The sequence below is a fragment of the Mustela putorius genome, unplaced genomic scaffold (genome assembly GCF_011764305.1).
Source record: "Mustela putorius furo isolate JIRA1106 unplaced genomic scaffold, ASM1176430v1.1 tig00001419_pilon_pilon_pilon, whole genome shotgun sequence".
Lineage (NCBI taxonomy): Eukaryota > Metazoa > Chordata > Mammalia > Carnivora > Mustelidae > Mustela > Mustela putorius.
The window spans coordinates 258,414-280,180 of record NW_025421736.1 but is presented as its reverse complement, the minus strand read 5'-3'; the positions used below and the strand labels follow the sequence as shown (position 1 = coordinate 280,180).

At 59.9% G+C, this 21,767-nt stretch overlaps 4 protein-coding genes across 10 annotated transcripts; 1 reads left to right on the top strand and 3 right to left on the bottom strand.

The window, feature by feature from the left end:
* Positions 1-89: 89 nt before the first annotated feature.
* Positions 90-12,964, top strand: NCAPH2 (non-SMC condensin II complex subunit H2). Of its 7 annotated transcripts, none has more exons than XM_045087544.1 (20): positions 90-313; positions 5,294-5,395; positions 7,988-8,043; positions 8,149-8,233; positions 8,311-8,379; positions 8,507-8,586; positions 8,678-8,811; positions 9,078-9,158; positions 9,604-9,734; positions 10,630-10,692; positions 10,979-11,045; positions 11,235-11,342; positions 11,442-11,495; positions 11,653-11,723; positions 11,803-11,893; positions 11,984-12,055; positions 12,150-12,205; positions 12,285-12,386; positions 12,456-12,599; positions 12,698-12,964. In XM_045087544.1, the coding sequence occupies exons 1-20, from the start codon at positions 206-208 to the stop codon at positions 12,836-12,838; spliced, it is 1,815 nt and encodes a 604-aa protein (XP_044943479.1). In that variant the 5' UTR covers positions 90-205; the 3' UTR covers positions 12,839-12,964. The 7 variants fall into 7 exon arrangements, with proteins under 7 accessions (XP_044943479.1, XP_044943480.1, XP_044943474.1 ...); XM_045087545.1 differs by having other exon boundaries at positions 92-313; positions 12,483-12,599; XM_045087539.1 differs by having other exon boundaries at positions 92-313; positions 12,456-12,632.
* Positions 12,965-13,097: 133 nt separating this feature from the next.
* Positions 13,098-15,034, bottom strand: LOC101685284 (protein SCO2 homolog, mitochondrial). The gene is made up of 2 exons (XM_004775351.3): positions 14,617-15,034; positions 13,098-13,939 (listed from the first exon to the last, which is right to left on the bottom strand). Exon 2 carries the CDS (start codon positions 13,924-13,926, stop codon positions 13,126-13,128), a length of 801 nt encoding a protein of 266 aa, XP_004775408.1. The 5' UTR covers positions 13,927-13,939; positions 14,617-15,034; the 3' UTR covers positions 13,098-13,125.
* Positions 15,035-16,544: 1,510 nt separating this feature from the next.
* Positions 16,545-18,189, bottom strand: LOC106003999 (thymidine phosphorylase). Its single transcript, XM_045087520.1, is given in 4 exon segments — positions 16,545-16,644; positions 16,646-16,724; positions 17,671-17,858; positions 17,978-18,189. Coding segments are annotated over 4 exon segments (579 nt in total).
* Positions 18,190-18,639: 450 nt separating this feature from the next.
* ODF3B (outer dense fiber of sperm tails 3B) lies at positions 18,640-20,826 on the bottom strand. The gene is made up of 7 exons (XM_004775349.3): positions 20,683-20,826; positions 20,190-20,336; positions 19,810-20,013; positions 19,437-19,541; positions 19,167-19,288; positions 18,890-19,030; positions 18,640-18,767 (listed from the first exon to the last, which is right to left on the bottom strand). Exons 1-7 carry the CDS (start codon positions 20,762-20,764, stop codon positions 18,687-18,689), a joined length of 882 nt encoding a protein of 293 aa, XP_004775406.2. The 5' UTR covers positions 20,765-20,826; the 3' UTR covers positions 18,640-18,686.
* Between the last annotated feature and the right edge of the window lie 941 nt (positions 20,827-21,767).

Below are 21,767 nucleotides of genomic sequence, written 5' to 3'. Positions count from 1 at the left end.
CCGCCTCCAGCGCGGCGCGCGGCGCCCGGGGCGTCCTCCCCGGCGGGGGCCGCGTGCGTCATAGGTGTGCGCGCGGCGGCGCGGGCGACGTTTTTCCCCTGGGCGGGAACGGCAAAATGGCGCCAGAGCTAGTGGCGGGCTGAGGACGCTGGCGGCCCTGGAAGACGCTCCTGCGGTCCCCGGGCCGCCCCGGCCCCTCCCGGACATGGAGGACGTGGAGGCGCGCTTCGCCCACCTGCTGCAGCCCATCCGCGACCTCACTAAGAACTGGGAGGTGGACGTGGCGGCCCAGCTGGGCGAGTATCTGGAGGAGGTGAGCGCGGCCCCGGGGGCGTGGCGCGGGGCGGGCGGGCGGGGCCGCGAGGCGGGGCGGCGGGCCGGGGGCTGCGGGCCGGGGGCTGCGGGCCGGCCGCGCCCCGCCTCCTCGGCTGCGGCGCCCGCGCTCCGGCGGCGCTCGGGCTGGCGGTTTTCCTGTTTCGCAGCGGCGCCTCGGCGTCTGGGAATCAGCCCGGAGGTGTCGTCCCCGGTCGCTGCCTGTGCGCCGGCCGAGAAACGGGGTCAGTGGGTGCGACCAGCCCTCTGGGTGGAGCAGACCTTGGCGCGCGCTCGCGTGGGAGAGCCGCGTTCTCCGTGCGGTTCCGGCCGGCTTCGAGCTGCCGCCAGCACGTGGTCGGTCTGCGGACGGCGCAGCCGAGTGCAGGCCCCGGGACGCGCAGCGGGCTCCGCTTGAGCACATCGCTGTCCCCCCCGCAGCCCGTCGGGCCGCGCTCGTCCGTATCCGCGGTGGCGTCCGTCCTGCCAGATCCGAGGGGCGCTACAAACGTGGCCTTGCTCGGCCCAGCAGCTTTTGTCGGGCTGCACCCTCCCTTTTTGGAACAGGGTTACCTGCTCTGATTTTCCCCCCAAGTTATTTGCTTACTTTTTTCCCGCTGTCCGCTCTGTATGTTGAGCTCCTCTGGCAAGCCCTGCGCCAGCAGCTTCTTACATATCTCCCCTAAACTTACTTCCATGATTTTAAGTGTATGAGGATGACTCTCAGTTCATATCTCCACCCCAGATCTTTTCTGTGAATTTATTTTCTGCCCAGTTACTCTTGACATTCTACTTCGATGTTCCACGCAGGCGTCTCAGATTCAATACGTTAACTTAGAGCTCTTGGGGCGCCTGCGTGGCTCAATCCATTAGTCAGGATTTCAGGGTCCTGGGAGCCCCGCATCAGGCTCCCTGCTCAGTGGGGAGTCTGCTCCCTCTCCCTCTGCATCCCCCTCACCCCCAATCATGCCCTTTCTCAAATAAATAAAATGTTAGGAAAAAAAATAAAGTGGATATCCTGCCTAGATCAGTCTTCTAGTCCCGGTAAATAGCACTGCTGACCAACGGAAGGTGAGAGCTAAGAGCTGCTCTGCTGAAACCCTGTGTTTCACACCCCGTTCACCCATGGATTCTGTCTGTTCACCCCCAGAATTTTACTTGAAGTCATCTGTTCTTTACCTCGGATTCATGTAAAACCTTCCTTCCCAGGCTCCTTACAGCTGTTTTGGCCCCATCCAGTTCATGCTCTATCCAGTAGAAAGTGTGACTCTCAGCTGCTGTGGTGTCCTGTCACCCCTCGGGGCCTTTCTGCTGCACTCAACAGAGAGTACAAACCACCTTTTTTGAGTCTGGCCTTGCTGACTGTTTTAGCCTCATCCTGGGCTTCTCTCCACCTGTTCTTTGAAGCCAATCAACCTACAACTCTGGAACTCATTCTTTTTTGTTGTTGTTGTTTAAATAAGGAAATTTACTTAGTATTATTATTGTTGTTATTTTTAAGGAATCTCTGTACCCAGCCTGGGGCTTGACTTCACAACCCTGAGATCAAGAGTCGCATGCTCTAAGGCGCCCCGGAGCTCGTTCTTGTCCCAGGGTCTTTATAATTTCTGCCTCCACTGGGGAATACTCTTTCTTCTTCTTCTTCTTCTTTTTTAGATGTACTTTTTTTTTTTTTTAAAGATTTTATTTATTTATTTGGCAGAGAGAGGCACAGCAAGAGAGGGAACACAAGCAGGGGGAGCAGGAGAGGGAGAAGCAGGCTTCCCATTGAGCAGGGAGCCTGATGCGGGGCTCGATCCCAGAACCCTGGCATCATGACCTGAGCCAAAGGCAGACGCCAGGTGCCCCTGGAATATTCTTTCTTTCGTTCTTTTTGCAACGAGTCCCTTCATCCTTTACATCAGTACATCAGGACATCGTCCTGTGTCTCAGTGATTCCTTAACTTGTTCACTTGTTTGTGGTCTTTCCACTCGAGAATGTCAGTTCTGCTAGGGCAGGAACCGTGTGTGCATTCTGTTCCCTTTGCATAATAGAATGCCTGGCACATGGTAGACACAGAGTGTGTGTTTGTTGAATGAATCCTTGATCTATTGATCTGCCTCCTCTGCTTGGACACATAGGCTGCTAAAAAAATTCGGAGAATTGTGCTGGGTGGGGCTGTTATGGGTTCAGGTATCCACAGTGAGCAGGCTGCTTGGTGATGCCTGGTAAATCTGCTTCCTGGCTTGGTCGGCTCCTTCCTTCCTTCTAAAGATTTTTAAAATTTTTTATTTTTTAATATTTAAGTTTTAAAATTTTTTTTTCAGAGAGAGAACATGTAGGGAGGAGGGGCAGAGGGAGAGAGAGAGAATCTCAAGCAGACTCCATACTCAGTGTGGAGCCCGATGAGTGGTTCAATCTTACAACCCTGAGTTCGTGACTTGAGCTGAAGCCAAGAATTGGACTCTCAACACTCAATCTGACACTGAGCCATCCTGGCCACTGAAATATTTTGTTTTTTAATCATTTTTAAGTAATCTCTATACCCAGAGTGGGGCTTGAAGTTAGAACCCTGAGATGGAGAGTCGCACGCTCTACTAACAGTCAGCCGGCCACGCCCCGCTTGGTGCTTCTGTGTTTGCTCTTGCAGACCTCTGCCCTCTGAAGTCCTGATTTCCTGCTTCTACTTTTGTCCCTACCCTTCTTTTCATTTTCCATGCAGCTACCAGAAAGTTCTTTTCTAAAAAAATGTTAACAAATCGTATTATGTTGCTCTTCTGTTTATTTTTTCATTGTTGTTGAGTGTCTGTTGTAGCCAAGAATCGTGTTAAACTCCGAGAAGATAGTGGCAAGGAGACAGTCGTCCCTGCCCCCCTCTGGGAGGACGGACCGTAAGGAAGTAAGCACGCCGGTTGGAACAGGTGTTAGTTCTACAGAGAGGTTAGGAGAGGGGCTCGAAGTCCTAGCTAGTGGGTGGCAGAGTGGAGGCCCCCTCCTCACTGTGTCTTTGTGTAAAAACAGACTGACGAGAGATTCAGAAGGAACGTTGAGGGCTCCAAGAGGAGTCTGGGTGAAAGGACTTGGCCAGTCACGGAGAGCTGAAGCATGTCCCAAGGTTCTGAGGTGGGAGAGTGCTTGGCTCCAAGGGCGACCATGGAGAGGGACCGTGTGACCGCTCTGTAGTGAGTGGGGGAGGGGGGCAAGTGGAGAGGAAGCTGGTTAGCGTACGAGGTTCTCTGTAGAGTTTGGGTTTTTTCCCTAAGAGGGGCAGAAAGCCATTAAGGTTCCGAGTGGAGGGATGTCATCTGCCTTGTGTCTCCCGACGTGCACCTGCTTGTGAAGAGGAGGGTGGAGGGGAGTGGAGGGCGGGAAGAATCCGGTCCGTGCTGGGGCCCGGGCAAGGGGGGAGCTGACTGGTGGTCAGTGAAGAGGAGCAGACGGGTTAGGCCGGAGCATGGAAATATCGGGGGACGCAGCATGGGCTGAAGGGGGAAGCGAGAGAAGACAGGGAGGAGGTAAGATCTGCAGATCCGTGGACGGTGCTTGTGGGGGTATCGGGGTCAGTGTGGACCTGTCCAGTGTGAATTTTGGTTAAGACATGCAAACGGTGTTTGAAGAAGGTAGTTGGACATACAGGTTTAGGCTTAGACGGGAGGTCCAGACTGGAGCGTGCATTTCGGAGTTGTTCAAATGCCGGTGGAGTGTGAGGTCCTACAAGTGGGTGAGCCCGGCCTGAGAAGAAAAGGGCCACTTCTGCAGTTCAGGGCCTGGGTGACTCAGCTGCCCTCTCTTTCAGATCTGTCCTTTCTGGAAAACCCGATCACTTTTCCAGAATGCTCTGCACTCTTTCAGACTGGCGTGTTCCTCCAGAGACCTGAAAAACTTGCTCTGTCCTTCAAGAATTAGGAGAAGTGGCCTCGTGGTAGTGTCCCCCCAGACTCCTCCTTCTTTGGGCCCCCAGAGTGCCTAACGTCTGACCTTGCTCTCCCGCACACCCTGCGTTTTGGTCTAGTGCTTTTTCCTTGCTGGTTGGATCCCAGTGACTGCCTTTGTGGGAGCAGTTGCTCTTCCTAGAAGGCCACTGCCTTCATCTGCCTAGGGAGTGTCTTCCAGGCTCAGCTCCAATGGCAGCACTTCTCAGTTCATCAGACATTTATTGGACACGAGCTTCTGGCCCTGAGGTGGAGGCTGGAATCGGCCCTCACAGGGTGGGGGAAGCGCCGGGCGTGAGAGCTGTGCTGCGGGACGATTCACACGGGCACAGCCGGGAGCGGTGTTCCAGGCGGACGGAGAGCAAAGGCGAAGAGCTTGGGAAACGTGTTGGGGCTTCAGAGTGCTGTTTGCGGAGCGGCGTGCAGGAGAGGGCTCTGTCGTGGAGAGCCCCTGGGTTGCGTATGGAGATAAAAAGCTTGCGGACATTTAGCTGTCTTGGGGTGGCCCTAAGCACCACCCTGTGGCAAAGGAGAACGCGCGGCTGTAGATGGGTTTGGGAATTGTCGGCCTGTGGTCTGTGGACCACGCACATTTAGAGGTCGTAGGAGCTGGGGCTCGGGGGAGTCCGGTGAGGGTGGGGGGTCGGGTTGCAGAAGGAAGAGGATTCACTTGGAAGTGTTTCCTTAATTTCTGCTCGGAGGATTTAGACCCCAGTGATTTGTGTCTGTCTCCCCTCTGGGTGAGGGGTCTTCCTGCCTGATTCTGTCCGAGTCAGCCTGGACTTGGGTGGGTTCAGTGCGGTGTGCTGCCAGGCCTCCAGAAGGGAGCTGCTGTGCCACTCTCGCTGCTGGTGGCTGACAGACTCCAGGGCCCTCCTTTTCCAAAACGCTGCCCCTCCCCTCCCAAAATTAAAAAAAAAAAAAGACAACCAGAGAGCCCCAAGCAGAGCTGGTGCTCTGAGGGGCGCCTTGTGGTGACCAGGCCCTGCAGGCTGGGTGCTGGGTGGGCTCTGGGGGGAGCAGTATACATAGATGTTAGCTTCCCAATGCCTGGTATTGTGTCTTGCAGCTGGACCAAATCTGCATCTCTTTTGACGAAGGGAAAACCACAATGAACTTCATTGAGGCAGCGCTGTTGATCCAGGGGTCAGCCTGTGTCTACAGTAAGAAGGTGGGCACCGCCTGGCTGCGGGTCTCATGGGACTGAGGTTCACTGTGCTGCTGGGGCAGGTGGCAGGCTCGTCCCTGTCTGTTCCCTGCTTCGCCAGCGCCTGCTGTCTCCCCAGTTCCGCACTGCCTTATAGCTCGGCTTAGGCTCCTAATCAGAACGGTTGTAATTAAGGAACAAGCTTGGATTGAAACTTGCAGGGCTGCTGCTAACGCTGGCCCGTTGGCGGTGTACACAAGAGCCCCACGCAGCAAAGAGTTAGCCCATCTAGAATGTCTGTCCCGAAGCCCAGAAACTGTGTTGTAGAATAAGAGGAAAAGCTGAATGAAGGGAACACCTTGAGAAGAACCAGTATTTAGGACGTGTCCACCAGAAAGAAGTCAGAGCGAGGCAAATTTAAAAAACGTCTGGGAGTCAGAGATGTAGAGAATTTTAAAGGGGAAGAAAAAAAAGACCAAAATTGTTGAATGTAGTGAATTGACCCTCACAGGAAAGGTTTTCATGTGTGTAGTGGGTCTGCAATTGGAAGGTCACCAGGGGTTTTAGTGAGAGGAGGGGAGACTGAGGGGTGGGGAGAGGTGAGAAGGCGCCACATGACCCCTTGTGGGAGAGGTTACAGGGAGGGGACACAGATGGGCAGTCAGCAAAGCCGCGGTCCTCCACCCCGCCGTAATGCACCTCGTTCCCCGCGGACCCTGCCTGGCCTGGTGGTACAGCACCGGGCAGCGGGTAGCTATCAGGATTTCTTAAGTGTTCTTAGTGACAGCCAGGATTGAACCGCACAGAGCTGAAGGGTGAGAGGGCGGGAGAGGCGGCAGATGACCTCCGGTCCTGGTAGAAGCCGTTCGGGCGTGGGTCAGGGCCGTGGGTTGTTAGGCTCCATCTCAGGAGTCCAGAGGGAGAAGTCAGTATTGATGTAGAGAAGTTGGACACAGGCATTTGGAGAGTTCCTGCCTAAGGCCCCAGTTTTCATAACAGAATAAAAGTCAGTTACTGAGAATCAGCTCCTGGGTAGGAAATTTGGAGAGTGAAATTCGGTGAAAGCCTCCTGCGGGGAACGCAGACAAGACTGAGAGCGCCGCCGTCCGTGGGGCTCGGTGCCTCCTGCTGGTCACGTGCGTTTCCTCCAGCGGCGCTTAGCCAACCCTAGCGGAGGAGCAAGGAGAAGTGGGTGACAGCCTGGATCCAGAACTGGCAGTTCAGCGGGTGGGAGGAGAGAAGGCGCACAGGAGGTAAGCGTTGGGACGCGTGCCGGGGTCCCAACTAGAAGGGCGAGCGATCCATCTGCATTCGGGCTTAACTTGCACAGGACCCGGTAGATTTACCTCTGGGCAGCAGAAGTTATTAAAACAGTTTAATATCTCGCTGGTTTTGGTCCTAGATAATCCCATTAAATCAGAATCCTACGTCCTGCATTTGTCCTACGAAGGAGTGTCCGCAGCCAGCTTTGCACAAGATGTGAGGTGACAGACAGATGCGTGGGTGTGCGGTAGAGCAAGTGCAGGGACGTGTCAGCAGTGAAGCCTGGAAGGTGTGGGGGGTCAGTAGCGTCCAGTAGGACTTTTTGGAATGATGGAGCCGTTCTGTGATCTGGGCCGTCAGAGGTGGTAAGTACTAGTGACCTGTGGCGCCAGGCCCTTGAAATGTGGTCAGTGTGACGGAGGAATGTTGAGTTTCATTAACTTCATTAACTTAAGTTTAAATTGGTAAAGCCACATGTAGCTAGTGGGTGCAGATTAGGTCACACAGCCTGAGACTCGCGCCCCTGGCCGCACATCCGGGACCTACCCCTGACCCCGGCGGCTTTCTGTCTCCTGGTTCGTTCTCCTTGGACATGGGAACAGCTCTGATACCTGCTTCCGACAGGCCAGATGGGATGAAGCACGGACACAGATAGATGCGGCAAACACTTAAAAAATTTCACGTTTATTAACCCCAATAAACGGGGCCCATGTGTTGGGGGGCTACCGTCCGTTTGCTCGCACTGGGTCCAGTGCCTGGTGCCAGGCCCCATACATAAAAGATGTGCAGTGAACATCTGTTGGTGGGAAAACGGGGAAAAAAAAAAAGGCAGGACCAAGAAGAGAGAGTGGTGTGTGCTCTTGGGCGCTGTTACTGCAGAAGGAATGGCCCAGAGGTGGCCCACGTGCACACCCTGCTGGCCAGCATCTCAGAAATGCTGAGCCTCCCCATCGTGGTGGGGTCCCACAGGTTGTGGCTGGGGCTCACGGAGGTGGGGCACTGGTGGCCCACGCCTGAGGGAGGGAAAGGAGCCAGCTCCGGGTGCTGGGCGGGGTCAGCACGGAGATGGGCTTGTGGGCCGCACGCAGGCCAGTGTGTGAGGCGCGAAGGCCAGCAGGGCTGCTTGGAGTGTGGGGACAGAGGAAGAGGAGAGGGCCACAGCTGATGAGACGCGCTGGTTGGACTGGAGAAGTCTTTCTGGCAGTCACATTGGCAGGACTTGGGCTGGAAGTTTTGGCTTTTCTGTGTACAGGCTTGTCTGTGTGTGTACACAGCAAGGGCTCTGGGGAGGGCCCTGGACCATCTGGGCTGGGCTTTTCTTTCCACTCCTCACTGGCTGCTTCTGGTCCCCAGGTGGAGTACCTCTACTCGCTGGTCTACCAGGCTCTCGACTTCATTTCTGGCAAGAAGTGAGTACTGGTCTGAGCCCGGAGGTGGAGGCCTGTCTGCCCCGCATGTAGCTCAGGGGAGGCCCGTGCAGCCTCCCAGACGCCCGTGCATTGGTTCTCTCTCAGGCGGGCCAAGCAGCTCTCCTCGGAGCGGGAAAATGGGGCCAGGGGGGACACCAGCTCCATGGCTCCCCAGGAGGGGGAGGACCAGGTGAGAGTTCTTGGCCGCCTGACCACTGCCCCCTGCACACTTGCCCAGCGCTGCTCCTGAGCTCTGTCTCCCCGCAGTTCGTGTCGCTGGATGACCTCCCGGACTCGCGTGCTAATGTGGATCTGAGGACTGACCTGCCCCTCCGTGTGAGTGCCCCTCCTCCTGTAGGGGCTGCACTGAGCTGCAGGGGCTGTGGGAAGGCGTCCTCCCACGTGGGTTCCCCACCTGGAAACCCCGGGGCCTGTGGCTCACCCACTCTTGGCCTCCATGCAGGAGGTCCTCATTGTCCCTCTCCTGCCCATGGCCCTCGTGGCCCCTCATGAGATGGAGAAGAACGTCAGCCCCCTGTACAGGTACGGGCCTGAGCCTGGTGGAGAGAGTCCGATAAGGGGAGAGGGCCCAGTGGAGAGGGTCTCTGCATTGGTTGTGTTTCTGCCTGCACAGCTGTCAGGGGGAGGTCCTAGCCAGCCGGAAGGATTTTAGGATGAATACATGCACCCCCCACCCCAGGGGAGCCTTCATGTTGGAGCCAGTTGGCATCTCCCCAGTGGAGACCCTGCTGCCGAGGAACCGGAAGGGTGAGGGCTTGGATGTGGGGGCTTGGGAAGGAAGGGTCCCCTGTGCCTGTGCCTGCCAGCCCTGGTCCCACCTCTCTCCCCAGGCACCTGCACTGAAGGTGGTTCTGTTGGTGCAGTTCCCCTCTGTCCTGGCTTTGGCCATAGCTGGCTCAGCCCCGGGGTGCCTGAGTCCTGTGCCAGGTCTCTGCTCTCCCTACCTAGCCCTTGGGAGGGACCTCCTGGGGGAGGGCGAGGGCTGACCCTGTCCCATCCCCCATCTTTCCCAGAGGCTGAGAGGGCTGAAGAGCAGCCAATGGAAGTTGCTGCGTGCGGTCCTGGCCCTGTGCTCGACGTCTCCCCGGAGTCCAGTGAGGAGAGAGGACGTGTGGATTTGCAGTGGGGGTGGAGGTTGGGGGGCGCGGGGCTCTGCACGGGGCTCTACTCAGCTGCCCCAGGGGTGAGGTGTGGGGAGCAAGGAAGCCTGGCTTCTTTGTGCCCAGGCTTTGGCCTCCCTCCCCACCGTGGCCCACTTGGTCTCATGACTGCCCTCTGACCATTCTTGAGCCTGTGAGGTTTGGATCTATCCCTCCTCTCTGGGCAAGCACGGATGGCAGCATTTCAGGAGGAAAATTGCTAAAAGTAAAAGGAGCCAAACAGAACAGAGGGGCATGACGAGAAGAGTGGGAAGTGCCCGGCTGCGTTCTCAGGGTCTGATGAATGAGGCTGGGTGAGGGGCGGGCCTTGCAGGTTCTCCTGGGTGTTGGCCAGGGGTGGCCTCCCACCTCCTGTCTGGTGTCTTCCTCCCCTGCTCAGGTGCCTCTCCAGAAGGCCCAATGCCTGGAGGTGGTGGTGAGGATGAGGGCGCAGAGGAGGCAGCAGAGCTTCCTGAGGCCACAGCCCCCGAGGCCCCTCAGGAGCCCCAGGAACCCAGGAGCCCGCAGGAGGTAGGACCCTGACTGAGGCCTGCAAAGCTCGAGCCATCAGCTGGGCAAGCTTGCCCACACTTAGATGGGACAGGCAGCACTGTGAGCTTTGCACTCTGTTCCTTCCGTCCTGGTCCTTGCACACTAGGGCTGTGGGTGCACCCTCCAGACAGCCTTCGACCTGCCTTTGCACCCAGCCCTTTAGGGCAGCGCTGATCACATTGTCCCTCTTCCTGAGCAGAACAGCTGCGGCTCCTTGGGAAGGAGCTGGGCTTCAGGGTCCAAGCCCCGTGGTGTCTGTAGCTCCCACCAAGGACGGCAGCTGGTTTCCAAAGCTGACTCCTCGAGGTCAGGCTTGCAGGAGGGAATGGGCTCCAAGGTTTTGGCAGCTTCCTTCCACCATCCAGGGTCAGCTTTGTGTTTCCGCTTACAGCTGAGAAACTGATGCACAGAGGAGAAAAAGTTAGTATTTGTTCATTTTGATTGGTAGATGTATCATGTTTATCCTTTTTTCTTTCTTTTTTTAGATTTTATTTATTTATTTGACAGAGATCACAAGTAGGCAGAGCATCGGGCAGAGAGAGAGAGGGGAAGCAGGCTCCCCGCTGAGCAGAGAGCCCGATGCGGGGCTCGATCCCAAGACCCTGAGATATCATGACCCGAGCCGAAGACAGAGGCTTCACCCACTGAGCTACCCAGGCGCCCTATCTTATTATTTTCTTAAAGAAAAATAGAAGTACCCCATGACCACTAGTTTACTAGTTTATATGTTCTCCTACAATTTTTCCCAGAGTTTTGTTTGCCCTCAGAGGGTCCCTACAGGGCTCTAGACGTCTGGCCCCGGAGCACAGCTGCTGGGTTGCCTGAGCCTTGGGTGGAGGAGGGAGAGACGGATCTGTGGGCTGTTTCTCTGCAGAGCGCTGCCCAGCCTGGTCGGTGTGTGCTACGGGAGCGACGGCAGCCAGCGTCCCTGGTGAAGGTGAGGGGTCGTGGGGCTCAGACCCCCACGCCAGGGAGGTGGTGCTGAGGCTCCCCTGCCTTCACCCCTGCTGGCTCTCTTGTGAGGAATCTTCCTTCCTCCAGAAATCAGTCACCTCTTCTGCCGCTCTGGGGCACCTCCCTCCCTGGTGTGTCACCCTTGGGTTCTGGATTGAATGTGGCTAGCCCTTCTCTGGCTATCACTGCACTCAGTGAGCTTTTGAGGGAGGGTGGGCATCCCCAGGGCCCCCCGCTCCCTGCAGTGTCTGCTTGTGCTCTGTGCTCAGGAGACTCCAGACCCCTGGCAGAGCCTGGACCCCTTTGACTCCCTGGACTCTAAGCCTTTCAAGAAAGGTAACTGGGTAGAGGGACACCTCCCTTGGGCGTCTGTGGACGGGCTCTCTGGAGCACCCGTGGTTGGTGAGGGTGGGCTCTATACCTGTTAGGAGCCTGGTGGGGACTGTGCCCCCTGGTGCAGTTGCTCCTGGAGCGTGTGGGTGCTGTAGCCTGCCCCAGGGCCCCAAGCTGTGCTCGTGCCCCCAGGTAGGCCTTTCTCCGTGCCCCCCTGCGTGGAGGAGGTTCCAGGACAGAAGCGCAAGAGGAAGGGTGCCGCCAAGCTGCAGGACTTCCACCAGTGGTACCTGGCTGCCTGTGAGTGGTGGTGGGGTGTGGGGCTGGGCCAGGGCGGGAGGGTCCAGGTATAGCCTGCAGGGACTTGGCTTGGTTCCCGCTGACCAAATTCTCTTGAAGATGCTGACCACGCCGACAGCAGGAGGCCCCGGCGAAAGGGCCCGTCCTTTGCAGGTGAGGTCAGAGTTGTGAGCGCACCCTTCTGAGGAGCAGTGGTTCTGTGCCGTATTTTGCCTGCCTGCCCTTGGCCTGGGGGCTGCCCAAGGCTCTAGGTGGACTGGGAGTGCCTGGGCAGGACATGGGAGCCCCCTCACGAGATCTTTGTGTGCAGACATGGAGGTCCTGTACTGGAAGCATGTAAAGGAGCAGTTGGAGACTCTCCGGAAGCTGCAGAGGAGGGAGGTCAGTGCTGGCTTTTGTCTGGACCCCACGGGGCCCCTAGTGGGGACAGCAGTGCCCCTCATAGGTGCTCTCTGCACAGATGACAGAGCGGTGGCTGCCGAGGCCGGAGGAAGGGCTGTGGCCTGTGGAGGACCAGCTGGAGGATTCCCTGGAGGATCTCGGGGCGGCAGGTGGGGGCCTGCTGGGATGGGCCCGGGTGGGGGGGTTCAGTGTCCACTGTCAGCAAACCTGCCTCCTGCTGGGGCTTCTCTGTCTGCCAGCAGATGACTTTCTCGAGCCTGAGGAGTATGCAGAGCCTCAGGAGGCAAAGCCTGGGGAAGCTGCTGACCTGGGTAGGTCTGAGAGGGGCCTGCTGGCCAGGGGGCCACGAGAGGGAGGAAGGGTGTGGCCCACGGCCCCAGCAGCTCACAGTTGCCTCTTTTCCAGAGGCAGAGGCCATGCCAGCATCCCTGAGCTATGAGGAGCTGGTCCGAAGGAATGTGGTAAGTCTGAGTGAGAGCTGGCGGGTTGCTGGGTGAGGGGCCCCTGCACAGAAGGAGGCAGCTCCCTGGTCCCCCCCAGGAGCTCTTCATCGCCACCTCTCAGAAGTTCGTCCAGGAGACGGAGCTGAGCCAGCGCGTCAGGGACTGGGAGGTGACTCTCCAGCCCCTGCTCCAAGAGCAGGTGAGGGGCTGGGCCAGTTCTGGCTGAGACGTGGGGACTCCCCTGCGGCCTGCCTTGATTTTGCCCCAGGACCGTGCCTGCCCCTTCTCCTTTCAGGAACAGCACGTGCCCTTTGACATCCATACTTACGGGGACCAGGTGGTGTCCAGGTTCAGCCAGCTCAACCAGTGGTGTCCCTTTGCGGAGCTCGTAGCTGGCCAGCCTGCCTTCGAGGTGTGTCGCTCAATGCTGGCGTCCCTGCAGCTGGTGAGTGGCCTGGGGAGCCTGGGAGGGAAGTGGGCCCCGACGCCGCTGACGCCTCATCCCTACAGGCCAACGACCACACGGTGGAGATCACCCAGCAGCCGGGGCTGGAGGCGGCCGTGGACACCATGTCCCTGAGACTCCTCACACACCAACGGGCCCACAAGCGCTTCCAGACCTACGCTGCCCCCTCCATGGCCCAGCCCTGAGTGCGGAGCATTGAGCCTGAGGGGTGGGCTCTGGAGGTCCATCCCTCCTGGGTGCTGGGCACGCAGTCTGCTCACTACCCTTGTTTCCTGGCCGGCCCAGCCGAATAAAATGGTGTTGCCAACCCACCTAACCCTTCAAGGAACTTAAACTCCTGCTCTGTGCAGGGAAAGGGCTGCCTGTGCCCTAACTCCTTGGCAAGTGACCAGGTCCTGAGCCCTTTCTGCCTTGGCCTCCTGGGACAGATGACAGGCACACAGCTACATCACACCCTCTTTAATGATCTGGCTTAGTGCAGGACGCTGCGGAAGGCAGTCATGTGGCGTCGGACACTGTCCGCGATCTGCTGTGCGGATTTGGCCCGGCCATAGTAGTCTGTGAAGAGGCCATCGGGGCTGAGCAGGTAGATGGCAATGGAGTGGTCCACGATGTAATCCTGGTCCTCGTCCTTAGGGCCAGCGCTGTAGTACACGCGGTAGCTGCGGGTCACCTGGGCTACCTGCTCCGCGGAACCAGTCAGGCCCAGCAGCCGCGGGTGGAAGTCCTGCACGTAGCGGGCCATGGCTGCGGCAGTGTCACGTTCAGGGTCCACGGTGATGAAGACAGGCTGCACGGGGGGCAGGCCAGGCTCGGCCTCCAGCTGTTCAACCACATGCACCAGCTTCTCGAGCTCGTCTGGGCAGATGTCGGGGCAGTGAGTGAACCCAAAGTACAGCAGTACCCACTGACCCCGGAAGTCAGCCTTGCAGCGAGCCTGTCCCCGGTGGTCCAGCAGGCTGAAGTCGCCCTGGCCCACAGCTGCCTGGCGCAGGGCTTCTGTCCGCTGCTGCTGCTGTCGCCTCTCCTTCTCAGCCCTTGCAGCCAGCCAGGCCCCGCCCAGCCCAGCCCCAAACAAAGCAGTGATCAGCAGCCTGGTCCGAAACCTAGGGCCCTGGGGCTGGCTCTGCCTTCTCTGCTCTCCAGGGGCGTGCCCTGACAGGCGCCGGTATCCCACGTGTAGGACCTTATCTCCCCGGGACCAGAGAAGGGCTTGGGGCTTGAGCAGAAAGAGCCTGTGCCAAGCCCTGGGTGCCCAAACCAGCAGCAGCATGGGCCTGATGATCCTGGAAGAGAGCACAGGGGTCAGGAGCCTGTAGTGGCCTCAGCCCTGAGTCAACCCCCATAGCTCTGGGGAGACTTGCCACCCTCTGATGGACCAAGCACACAGTCAAGTGCACTGCCCCTGCTCCTCAGGGCTCCACAGAGCACAGAAGTGCTTCAGGTAAAGTACAGCCCCTGCTTAGGTGTCCCCCAGTGCCCGCGCCCGTGACGCCGGCCGTCCCTCTCTGACCCCCGGTTCTGAGCCCGCAGCTCCGTGTGGCCTGGGAGGCCCTCCTGCACCTTGCCGTCTCGGGACTGAAAGCGTTCCAAGTGCATGCCTTGCCTGAGTCCCTGAGCATGTGCGCCTGTTTGCAATAAATCCCCATTTCTCGAAAGGAGGCGGGTGAGTCTGGTTTCAGCCTCAAGGACGGACTCCTCCAGCCCTCCTGCGGCCTGCCCAGCCCGCGCTCAGCAGCGACCCTGCGCGCCCACACCAGTCTGCCCATAGGGCGCCCCTTCCGTGTGCAGCTTTCCTGGTGCTCTCACTGGGGGCGGGGGCGGGGGGCGAAGCGAGGTCTCGACTCGGCACAAGCCTACCCTCTTCGCCTGTGGGATCCGACACCGAAGTCGGTGTGCTCCGTGCCTTTCTCGCAGGAGCCCCGGAAAGTCCGCTAGGTGACGTCCTAGGACTCCCCCTTACCTGTTCAGCTGCTGAGAAGACCCTCCGGGGGATTCCTGTGCGTCTGGTTTCGGCCACGGCCGGAGGCCTGCGCTCGGGGCTGGACGACCTTCCGCACGTCCCACGGGCTCTGCCCGCCAGCTTCCTCCTCTGCGTGCGCACTCTAAGCTGTGTCCGGGATGTGTCCGGCAAGCGGAGGCAGCCTCTGGATACTTCTGGGCCCCCTCTTCCACGGCGCCCTCCGGGACGCGCAGCTGTCTGTCGAGCGGTCAGGTCAGAAAGCGGACACCGGCAGGGGCCACGCACCGGGCACCACCCAGGCTCTCTGGGACCAGGCGTCTGGATCGCGAGTCAGGGGACAGTCCCGCCCTCCGCGAAGCACGGTCGGGGTCCCCAGGCTCCTGCGCCACCAGCACGCTCGCCACCGGCGCGCATGCGTTAAGGGCCTGGCGCAGGCGCAGGCGGGCGCGAGGGGCCCCTCTCCTCCCCCACCAACCCCGCCGCCCTGCGCGCGTGCGCAAAAGGTGGCGGGTGCCGCCCGAGGCCAAGTGCAGGACGAGGCGGGGCTTCCTCCTCGGCCCCGCCCCTCCCGGCTCCCTGCGGCTCAGGCCGCGCCCCTCTCGGAAGCCTCGGGGCTCGCGCCCTCCCCGCCCCTCTCCTGCCGTCCGCGCGCCGGGCACGACCGGGTTTCGCGCTCTCCCGCCTTACTGCTGTGTGTGGGTCGGCGCAGGGCGCGCGGTCCGAGGGCACGACGTCCCCTGCAGGCCACCGGGCGCCAGGAGGGGCGGGGATCGGCGCCTACCGCCGCCGGAGCGGATCCCCAGCGCGGCTGCCCCCGGACAAGCTCTGTGGGGCCGCTTCAGGCACCGCGACGGGGTCCGGGGAGGGCGGCAGGGCCTCGGGCCGGCGGGGGGTGGCGGGGAGAATCCGGGACTCAGCAAGGAGAGTGGCCAGGGCCCGGGGTCGGGAAGGAAAGGGCCCGGGAACTCAGAGAAGGGAAGGGACCGGGTTTGGTGGGGAGGGACGGGGGTCTCCCGGGGCCCTCCGTCCGCGGGCGCGTGGAGCTCCTCTTGCCCCCGGGCGCGAGGGTCCCGGAGTATAGGTCTCGGGCCAGGCTCCGGTCCGGGCTCTGCGCCCGAGCTTCCACTTGAAGCGGTCCTGGGGCGAGCGGTCGTGAGGCCCCGAAAGGCAATGGGCCCTAACTGCCGGAAGGAGAGCTTGAGCTCGCATCGGGACGCCCACCCGGGCAGGCCGCACAGTGTCCCGGAGGCGCAGATGCTCACCAGTGCTCTCGCCCGCTCTTGGGCGTGGCTAGGGAATACTTGCCCCTCCAAACTTCAGGTCCACCACCAGAGCGGATGGGGTCTCCACCATTTTTGTTTTTATTTTTTTAAGTTGTCTCCATTTGACAGGGAGAGAGAGAGGAAACAGAAGCAGGGCGAGTGGGAGAGGGAGATGCAGGCGCGTCCCCACCCCCCAGCAGGGAGCCAGCTGGACTTGGGGCTTGATCTCAGGACCCAGTGACCTGAGCCACCCAGTCTCCCTTCTCCACCTTCTGAAGGGAGGATGTAGGCTGTCGGGGAAGGCAGAGGGAGCCTGGAGCTTCCTGGGAGATGTGGGGAATGCGGACTTGGGTCAGTTATGAAGGGTTAAGGACCCTAAACATTGAGGACCAAGTTCCCTATGGAGGGGGAGCATCAGTCAGATCACTTTCTTGATTTGGTGGTCAGGCATCTTATTTTGTTTTTTAAAATAATCTCTACACTCAACGTGGGGCTTGAAATCACCACCCGGATAGCAAGAGTTGCATACTCTGTCAACTGAACCAGCCAGGGGCCCCGGTGGTCCAGCTTCTTGTGATGACCGGACACTGACCCTGGGGTTGGTGCAAATCACCTGTTTTGGGGGAGGTCCCATGGTCCCCTGTTGGGGATCTGGACTTTGTGCGGTCAGAGGTCAGGCGTCTTTAATACGTAGGAGGTAGACCCAGAGCCTGGGGGCAGGCTACCTGTAATGAATAGCAGCCTGTTAACGGTGGCTGACACCTCTGGCTTCATACAGGAGTCCATCCACAGGAACCAGCCTCCTGTTGGGACCCACAGGACAGCAGCCCACTCCCTCCAGCAGCCCTTATATTGGGCCAAATTCCCCTGCATCAAAAATCCCTGTGACCTTCAGTAATCTCTGCACTGATGCTGTCATCAGCAACCATGAAAAGTGTCCAAGACCATGACCAGAGACTTATGAACAACTCTGATAAGTCCTCATTAATGACTGGTTTGACCCATCAGGGATATTGACTCATATCCTATGGCCCATTAATGATTGATCAGAGACCCAACAGTGATTTTGATGAAGTCCCTATTAATGACTCCAATTGGAGTTTCTCTGAAAACCAAAGTTCAGTGACCATCAATGACCCATAAATAACTTTGATCAATATCCAATGCTGATGAAAGACCTATCAGTGATCCTTCAGAGTTTTGGCCCGTATTACTATCAATAACCTAGATCAGTGAGCAGCCAGCCTATCTGTGCCTGCTCTGTGCTCTGCAGGGCAGTGAATCCAGAAATGACCGGTTTTCCAGGTTGTGCCCCCCTCTTAACTCCAGACCACATCTGTTGGTCATTGGTACCTGCTGGATAGGGGTGTTGAAGACACCTGCACAGCTACTCCCCTTACTTTCCCTGGTTAGGACTTCAGCTGGAGTTAGCAGCTGTGGTGGATGTGCAGCTGGTGGAGAGGGAATGGAAAAGAAATTGTCCTGATTTGGTGTGGGGAGTGATGAGGAGGACTATCCCGAGGGCTCAAGTCTGGGGAACCAAGGTAGAGGAGTACCCAGCTCTTGCCTTGGGAATCCTAACTGGGGTACCCAAGGAGCTGGATAACTTGGTCCTGTTATGGGGGCTGATGGGAAGGGGGAACCTAAGTTCTGTTCTGGGGTTGAGAAGTCTGGGGGGGGGGTCTGCCTTTGGGGACTCTGTCTAGGCCAGGCTTGAAGTTAGAAACTGCCTGTGGGTTGCTGACCTCTTTGAGGTCAGACGTTCTGATCTGGAGAGGAGGCATCTTCTAACCTTGCAGTCCACAGGCTGCTAGGGCGGGTAAGAAGACCGGGCCGACCTTGTCGCCCACTCGCCCTGTGGAATAGTTCTATGTGAGCTGCTGCCCAGATTTGGCCAGGGCCTGGGTCAGTGCCACTGTTTTCTCCAGACCCATGTCTTGCAGTGGCACGGCCATTAGCATCGCCCCGAGGCATAGGATACTGTGGTGTAATCAACCCAAAGCGGTGGGTTATCCTGGGGTCACTGACAGTGGTGGGGCCCCAGGGGCAGGCGGTCTCTGGGGCTGATCTTGGGGTCAGAGGCGTCCAGAATTTCCCACGCACCAATTTGCGCGCCCTTCGCGCTCCAGTCCACAGCGCGCACCAAGCCGCAGATGGCCCCCTGGTTGAGGCGGCCTGTCTCGTTCAGGCGGAGCAGCTCCGGGAGTTGCCCGGGGTCTGGCGGGGGGCCCGGAGGGCCCCGACTCCCTGTGGCCCCATCGCTCCCGGCCTGCGGGGTGCGAGACAGCCGGCACGTGCCACCGTCCTGCATCCGTGTCTCTGCGGCAGGTGCACTTTTCCCGACGGGATCCGGTTTCTCCCTGTCCCGTGTCTGTGTTGCCCAAGTGCCTGTCTCCGTGTCTGGCTCCCACTTCTCGGCCTCCCAACTTGACCCCGGCCTGGACCTGTCCAGGACAGTGGCCGTCGCCCGCCCTGCTTCCGATTCGCCCCGCCCGGCCCGGGGCCTCAGGAAGACGGCGGGTGGGCGGTGCCGCCTAGACGGGCGGGACTCTGGGCCAATGGCTGTCGTCTGCCCCGGCCAGTCACGAAGGCCCGCGGCCGCGCGACTTCCGGGACTTCCCAGGCCTGCGGGCCCGTGGGCGCGCGAGGGTCTGGGGCCCGTGGGCGCGCGAGGGTCTGGGGCCCGTGGGCACGAGCGTCCCGACGCGCACGCTCCCCGCCCCGCGCGCCCGCCGCGAACACAGAGAGGCGGACACGCTGCTGGTTCGGGAAGCTTTAAGCAAACGTCCGTCGGGCCCTCCCGGCCGGTCAGTCGTCCGCCTTGGTCGGGACCCGAGCCACGTAGTCCGAGTGCCGGATCCCGAAGCTCCAGCCGCGGGGTTTCCGGGGCTGCGGGACCAGGATTCAGGGTGACCCCGCGGGGGCCAGCCGTCCGGCCGCCGCGCGGGGGCCCCCCAGGACCCGGACCCTCCTCCCCCGCCTCTGACCCTGGGCCCGGGCTTCCAGGCCACCTGGTCCACGTTGTAGGCTGCGGGCCCGGGATTCAGGGTGTTATCTTGGGGGAGCGAAGTCCGCGCCAGCATGGAGAACTGGGGGGCCCGAGACTTGTAGATCCCAGTGTTCACCGCGTGGTAGGCGCAGGGGCCCGGGGTCTGTGGGAGGGCGGCAGGGGCGCTGGGTCCGGCCTCCACTCCCCGCTGGCCACTGGCCCTCACCTCCTGCTTCGCGCCCCCTGTGGCCCGCCCCGCCGACCCCTCGCTACAAGCCCGCCTGGCAGCCCCGCCCCACCTTGCTGAGGTCCTCGAAGAAACTGCCCACCGCGCTGCGGCCGTAGAGGGAGTAAGTTGGGGCCGAGACTTTACCGATGACGCGCGGACCCAAGAGCGAGGGCACAGTGTAGGTTGCAGGGCCTGGGGAGGAGCCAGCGAGGCGTGGGTCTAGGGGTCAGTCTTCGCGGACAGGCCGGGCTCTCTGCCCCCCTCGCCCCCGCAGCCGGCAGAGCGGTTGCCGGTCGGGGATGGGAAGGTCCGTGGGGCTGGGATGGGCCTTTCGTCTCACCTGGTGTCTGCTGCTTCGCGTGGGCGCCCCAGTTTCGGGGAGCGATGGTGTGCCGAGGCGCACTGGGGTACGTCGCGTTCCCGGCTCGCTCGGGGAAGTACCTGCCTGCGGGGCGGACCGGGGGTGTGGGCCGGAACCGGGTTGGGGGCGTGGTGGGGTCCCGGGTTGGGGGCCTGAGGTTAGGGTGACTCCGAGCCACGATTTGTCAAAGCCTGGTGGGGCTTGGAGTTCTTCCGAGATGCGGGTACGGGGGTAGCGAGTTTGGAGTAGTAGGGTACGCGAGGGCGGCTCGGGGCTCAGGCGGGGGATTCCCGGGCGGGCCTTTCTGGAGGCGGCGCGGCGTTGGGGAGACCGGGGTCCCAGGGGTCCTGACCCGGTCCGGGAGTGAGGAGGGGCGCTGCGTGGCGGGGGCGGCCGTAGATGGAGTAGGCGGGGGTGCCGTCGCGGCCGCGCACGGTTATGTGTGCAGGAACCAGGTGGCCGGGCCCCGGGCCGCAGGAAGTCTGCTGCGTGGGCAGGCGCGCGCCGAAGGAGAAGGCGGGGGCGCGGGGCCGCGACGGGTCGTGCAGGACGTAGCCTGCGGGAGCGACCCAGCATCACTGTGGGCCCCCCGCCGCTCCCCGCCCCGGGCACAGCCCGCCGTCCCCCGAGAACACACCCCGCTCCTCGCCGCCCTGCAGCCCAGGCACGGCGCCCGCCTCCCGGCACAGACCTCGCTGGCCCCGTCTGTCTACACCCGCCCGACGCCGGTACCGGTGTTCGGTGGCAGCATGTATTTGGGCCCCGGGCCTCTGTAGAGCGCTGCGATGGGGCCGCGGGGCCGGTGGGGCCGCCAAGGGCCGACCCAGACGTCCGAGCCCATAGCGCGCAGGGGTGGGGTGCGCTCACGGCCTGCGGTACCTGTGGACAGAAGGTGGCGGCCCCGGCCCCTCCACCCACCGCTGCCGCTTCTCGCGATCCGGGGGCGGGGCCCATCCCGTATCCCAGGAGCCGGGGAAACACACCCGAGCTTTCCCGGCCCTGCTGGGGGCGGGCGGGGGAGGCCTAGCTCTCGCCCCGGCCCCCAGAACGAGTCCAGTAGGGGTGTGTGAGCGCGCAAAGTTTGGTCTCAATCCTGCGGGAAAGGAATTCCCTGGGGTTTTGGGGCGCCGGGATGTTTTAGGGGCATGGCGTCGAGGACACCAAGGTGAGGGGGCGGGGTCGGAGCCCCAGTGCCCGGAGGGGGCCCCAAAGTTGATGCACTAACCTGTTTTTGTGGCTCCCGGCCGGGAAGGCAAGGTGGGGTGCCTGGATTCCCGCCCCTGCCCAGCCCGACTGCCAGACCCCATTGTGTCCAGATCTCGCCTCCTGGCAACGGGGACTGTCCTGCCCTCACCCCAACCTGGCTCCGCCCCCCGCCCCCCCCCCGCCCCCGTACCCGCTGTGGACCGGGCTGCTCAGAGTCCTTCACACTCCGTGGAGCCCTGCAGGCGGGGCCTTGGACCGGAGTGCTGGTGCCACCCTTCCCCAGGCTTCAGTACACCCATTCCAGAAACGGACGGATCTGTAAGGGGGAAAATGTGTGTATACGCATATATTTTTTTCATGTATATGAATTGTGAAATGAAATGAAATGCATATGAATTGTGAAATTTCATGTATATGAATTGTGAAGTGCAATGAAATGTATGAATATTTTTCATATATGTGAGAAAAAAATATATATGAGAATTAAGAAAAAAAGTAGTGCAAACAGCAAGTTCAAGTGAACTGTTCCGTGTAGAGAGAGAACTTTGCATTTAAGCCCACGGAATATTTGCAAAAATAATGTGGGCCATAAAACAAAACTGAAGATAAACATACAAATTGTATAAAGAGACGTAGGACACATATTTGATCAAACTCCAAAGTAATTCTTTAAAAAAAAGATTTTATTTATATGTTTATTTATTTGAGGTGGGGGGACTTGGGAGCTCGCAGATCTATGAGCAGGGGGAGGGGCAGAGGGGGAGGGAGGGACAGAATCTTAGGCGGGCTTTGCCCTGAGCCTGGGGCTGAGGTGGGGCTCCATCCCCCCACAACCCTAACCCCAGGATCATGGCCTGATCCAAACCAAGAGTCCCATGCTGAACCACTGAGCCTCCCAGGTGCCCTTAAAGTCCAAAATAAATCTAAGAAACAGTAAAAAATTTTTTTAAAAGATAAAAACATAAATACCAAGATATTAACAAGTTTTCTTAAAAAACAACTGAATCGGGGTGCCTGGCTCAGTAGGTTAAGCCTCTCTGCCTTCAGCTCCGGTCATGATCTCGGGTTCCAGGGATTGAGCCCCACATCGGGCTCTCTGCTCAG

Excerpts from the sequence above, each read along its gene's own strand:
- ODF3B (XM_004775349.3), bottom strand. The coding sequence starts at position 20,764 with ATGGGGTCTGGCAGTCGGGCTGGGCAGGGGCGGGAATCCAGGCACCCC. Across the intron at positions 20,337-20,682 it reads GCCGGGAGCCACAAAAACAG|GTACCGCAGGCCGTGAGCGC; the intron begins GTTAGTGCATCA and ends TTCTGTCCACAG. Across the intron at positions 19,031-19,166 it reads TCTTCGAGGACCTCAGCAAG|ACCCCGGGCCCCTGCGCCTA; the intron begins GTGGGGCGGGGC and ends GCCCTCCCACAG.
- LOC101685284 (XM_004775351.3), bottom strand. The coding sequence starts at position 13,926 with ATGCTGCTGCTGGTTTGGGCACCCAGGGCTTGGCACAGGCTCTTTCTG.
- NCAPH2 (XM_045087539.1), top strand. The coding sequence starts at position 206 with ATGGAGGACGTGGAGGCGCGCTTCGCCCACCTGCTGCAGCCCATCCGC. Across the intron at positions 8,587-8,677 it reads AACGTCAGCCCCCTGTACAG|CTGTCAGGGGGAGGTCCTAG; the intron begins GTACGGGCCTGA and ends CTGCCTGCACAG. Across the intron at positions 8,812-9,077 it reads GCTGCCGAGGAACCGGAAGG|AGGCTGAGAGGGCTGAAGAG; the intron begins GTGAGGGCTTGG and ends CATCTTTCCCAG.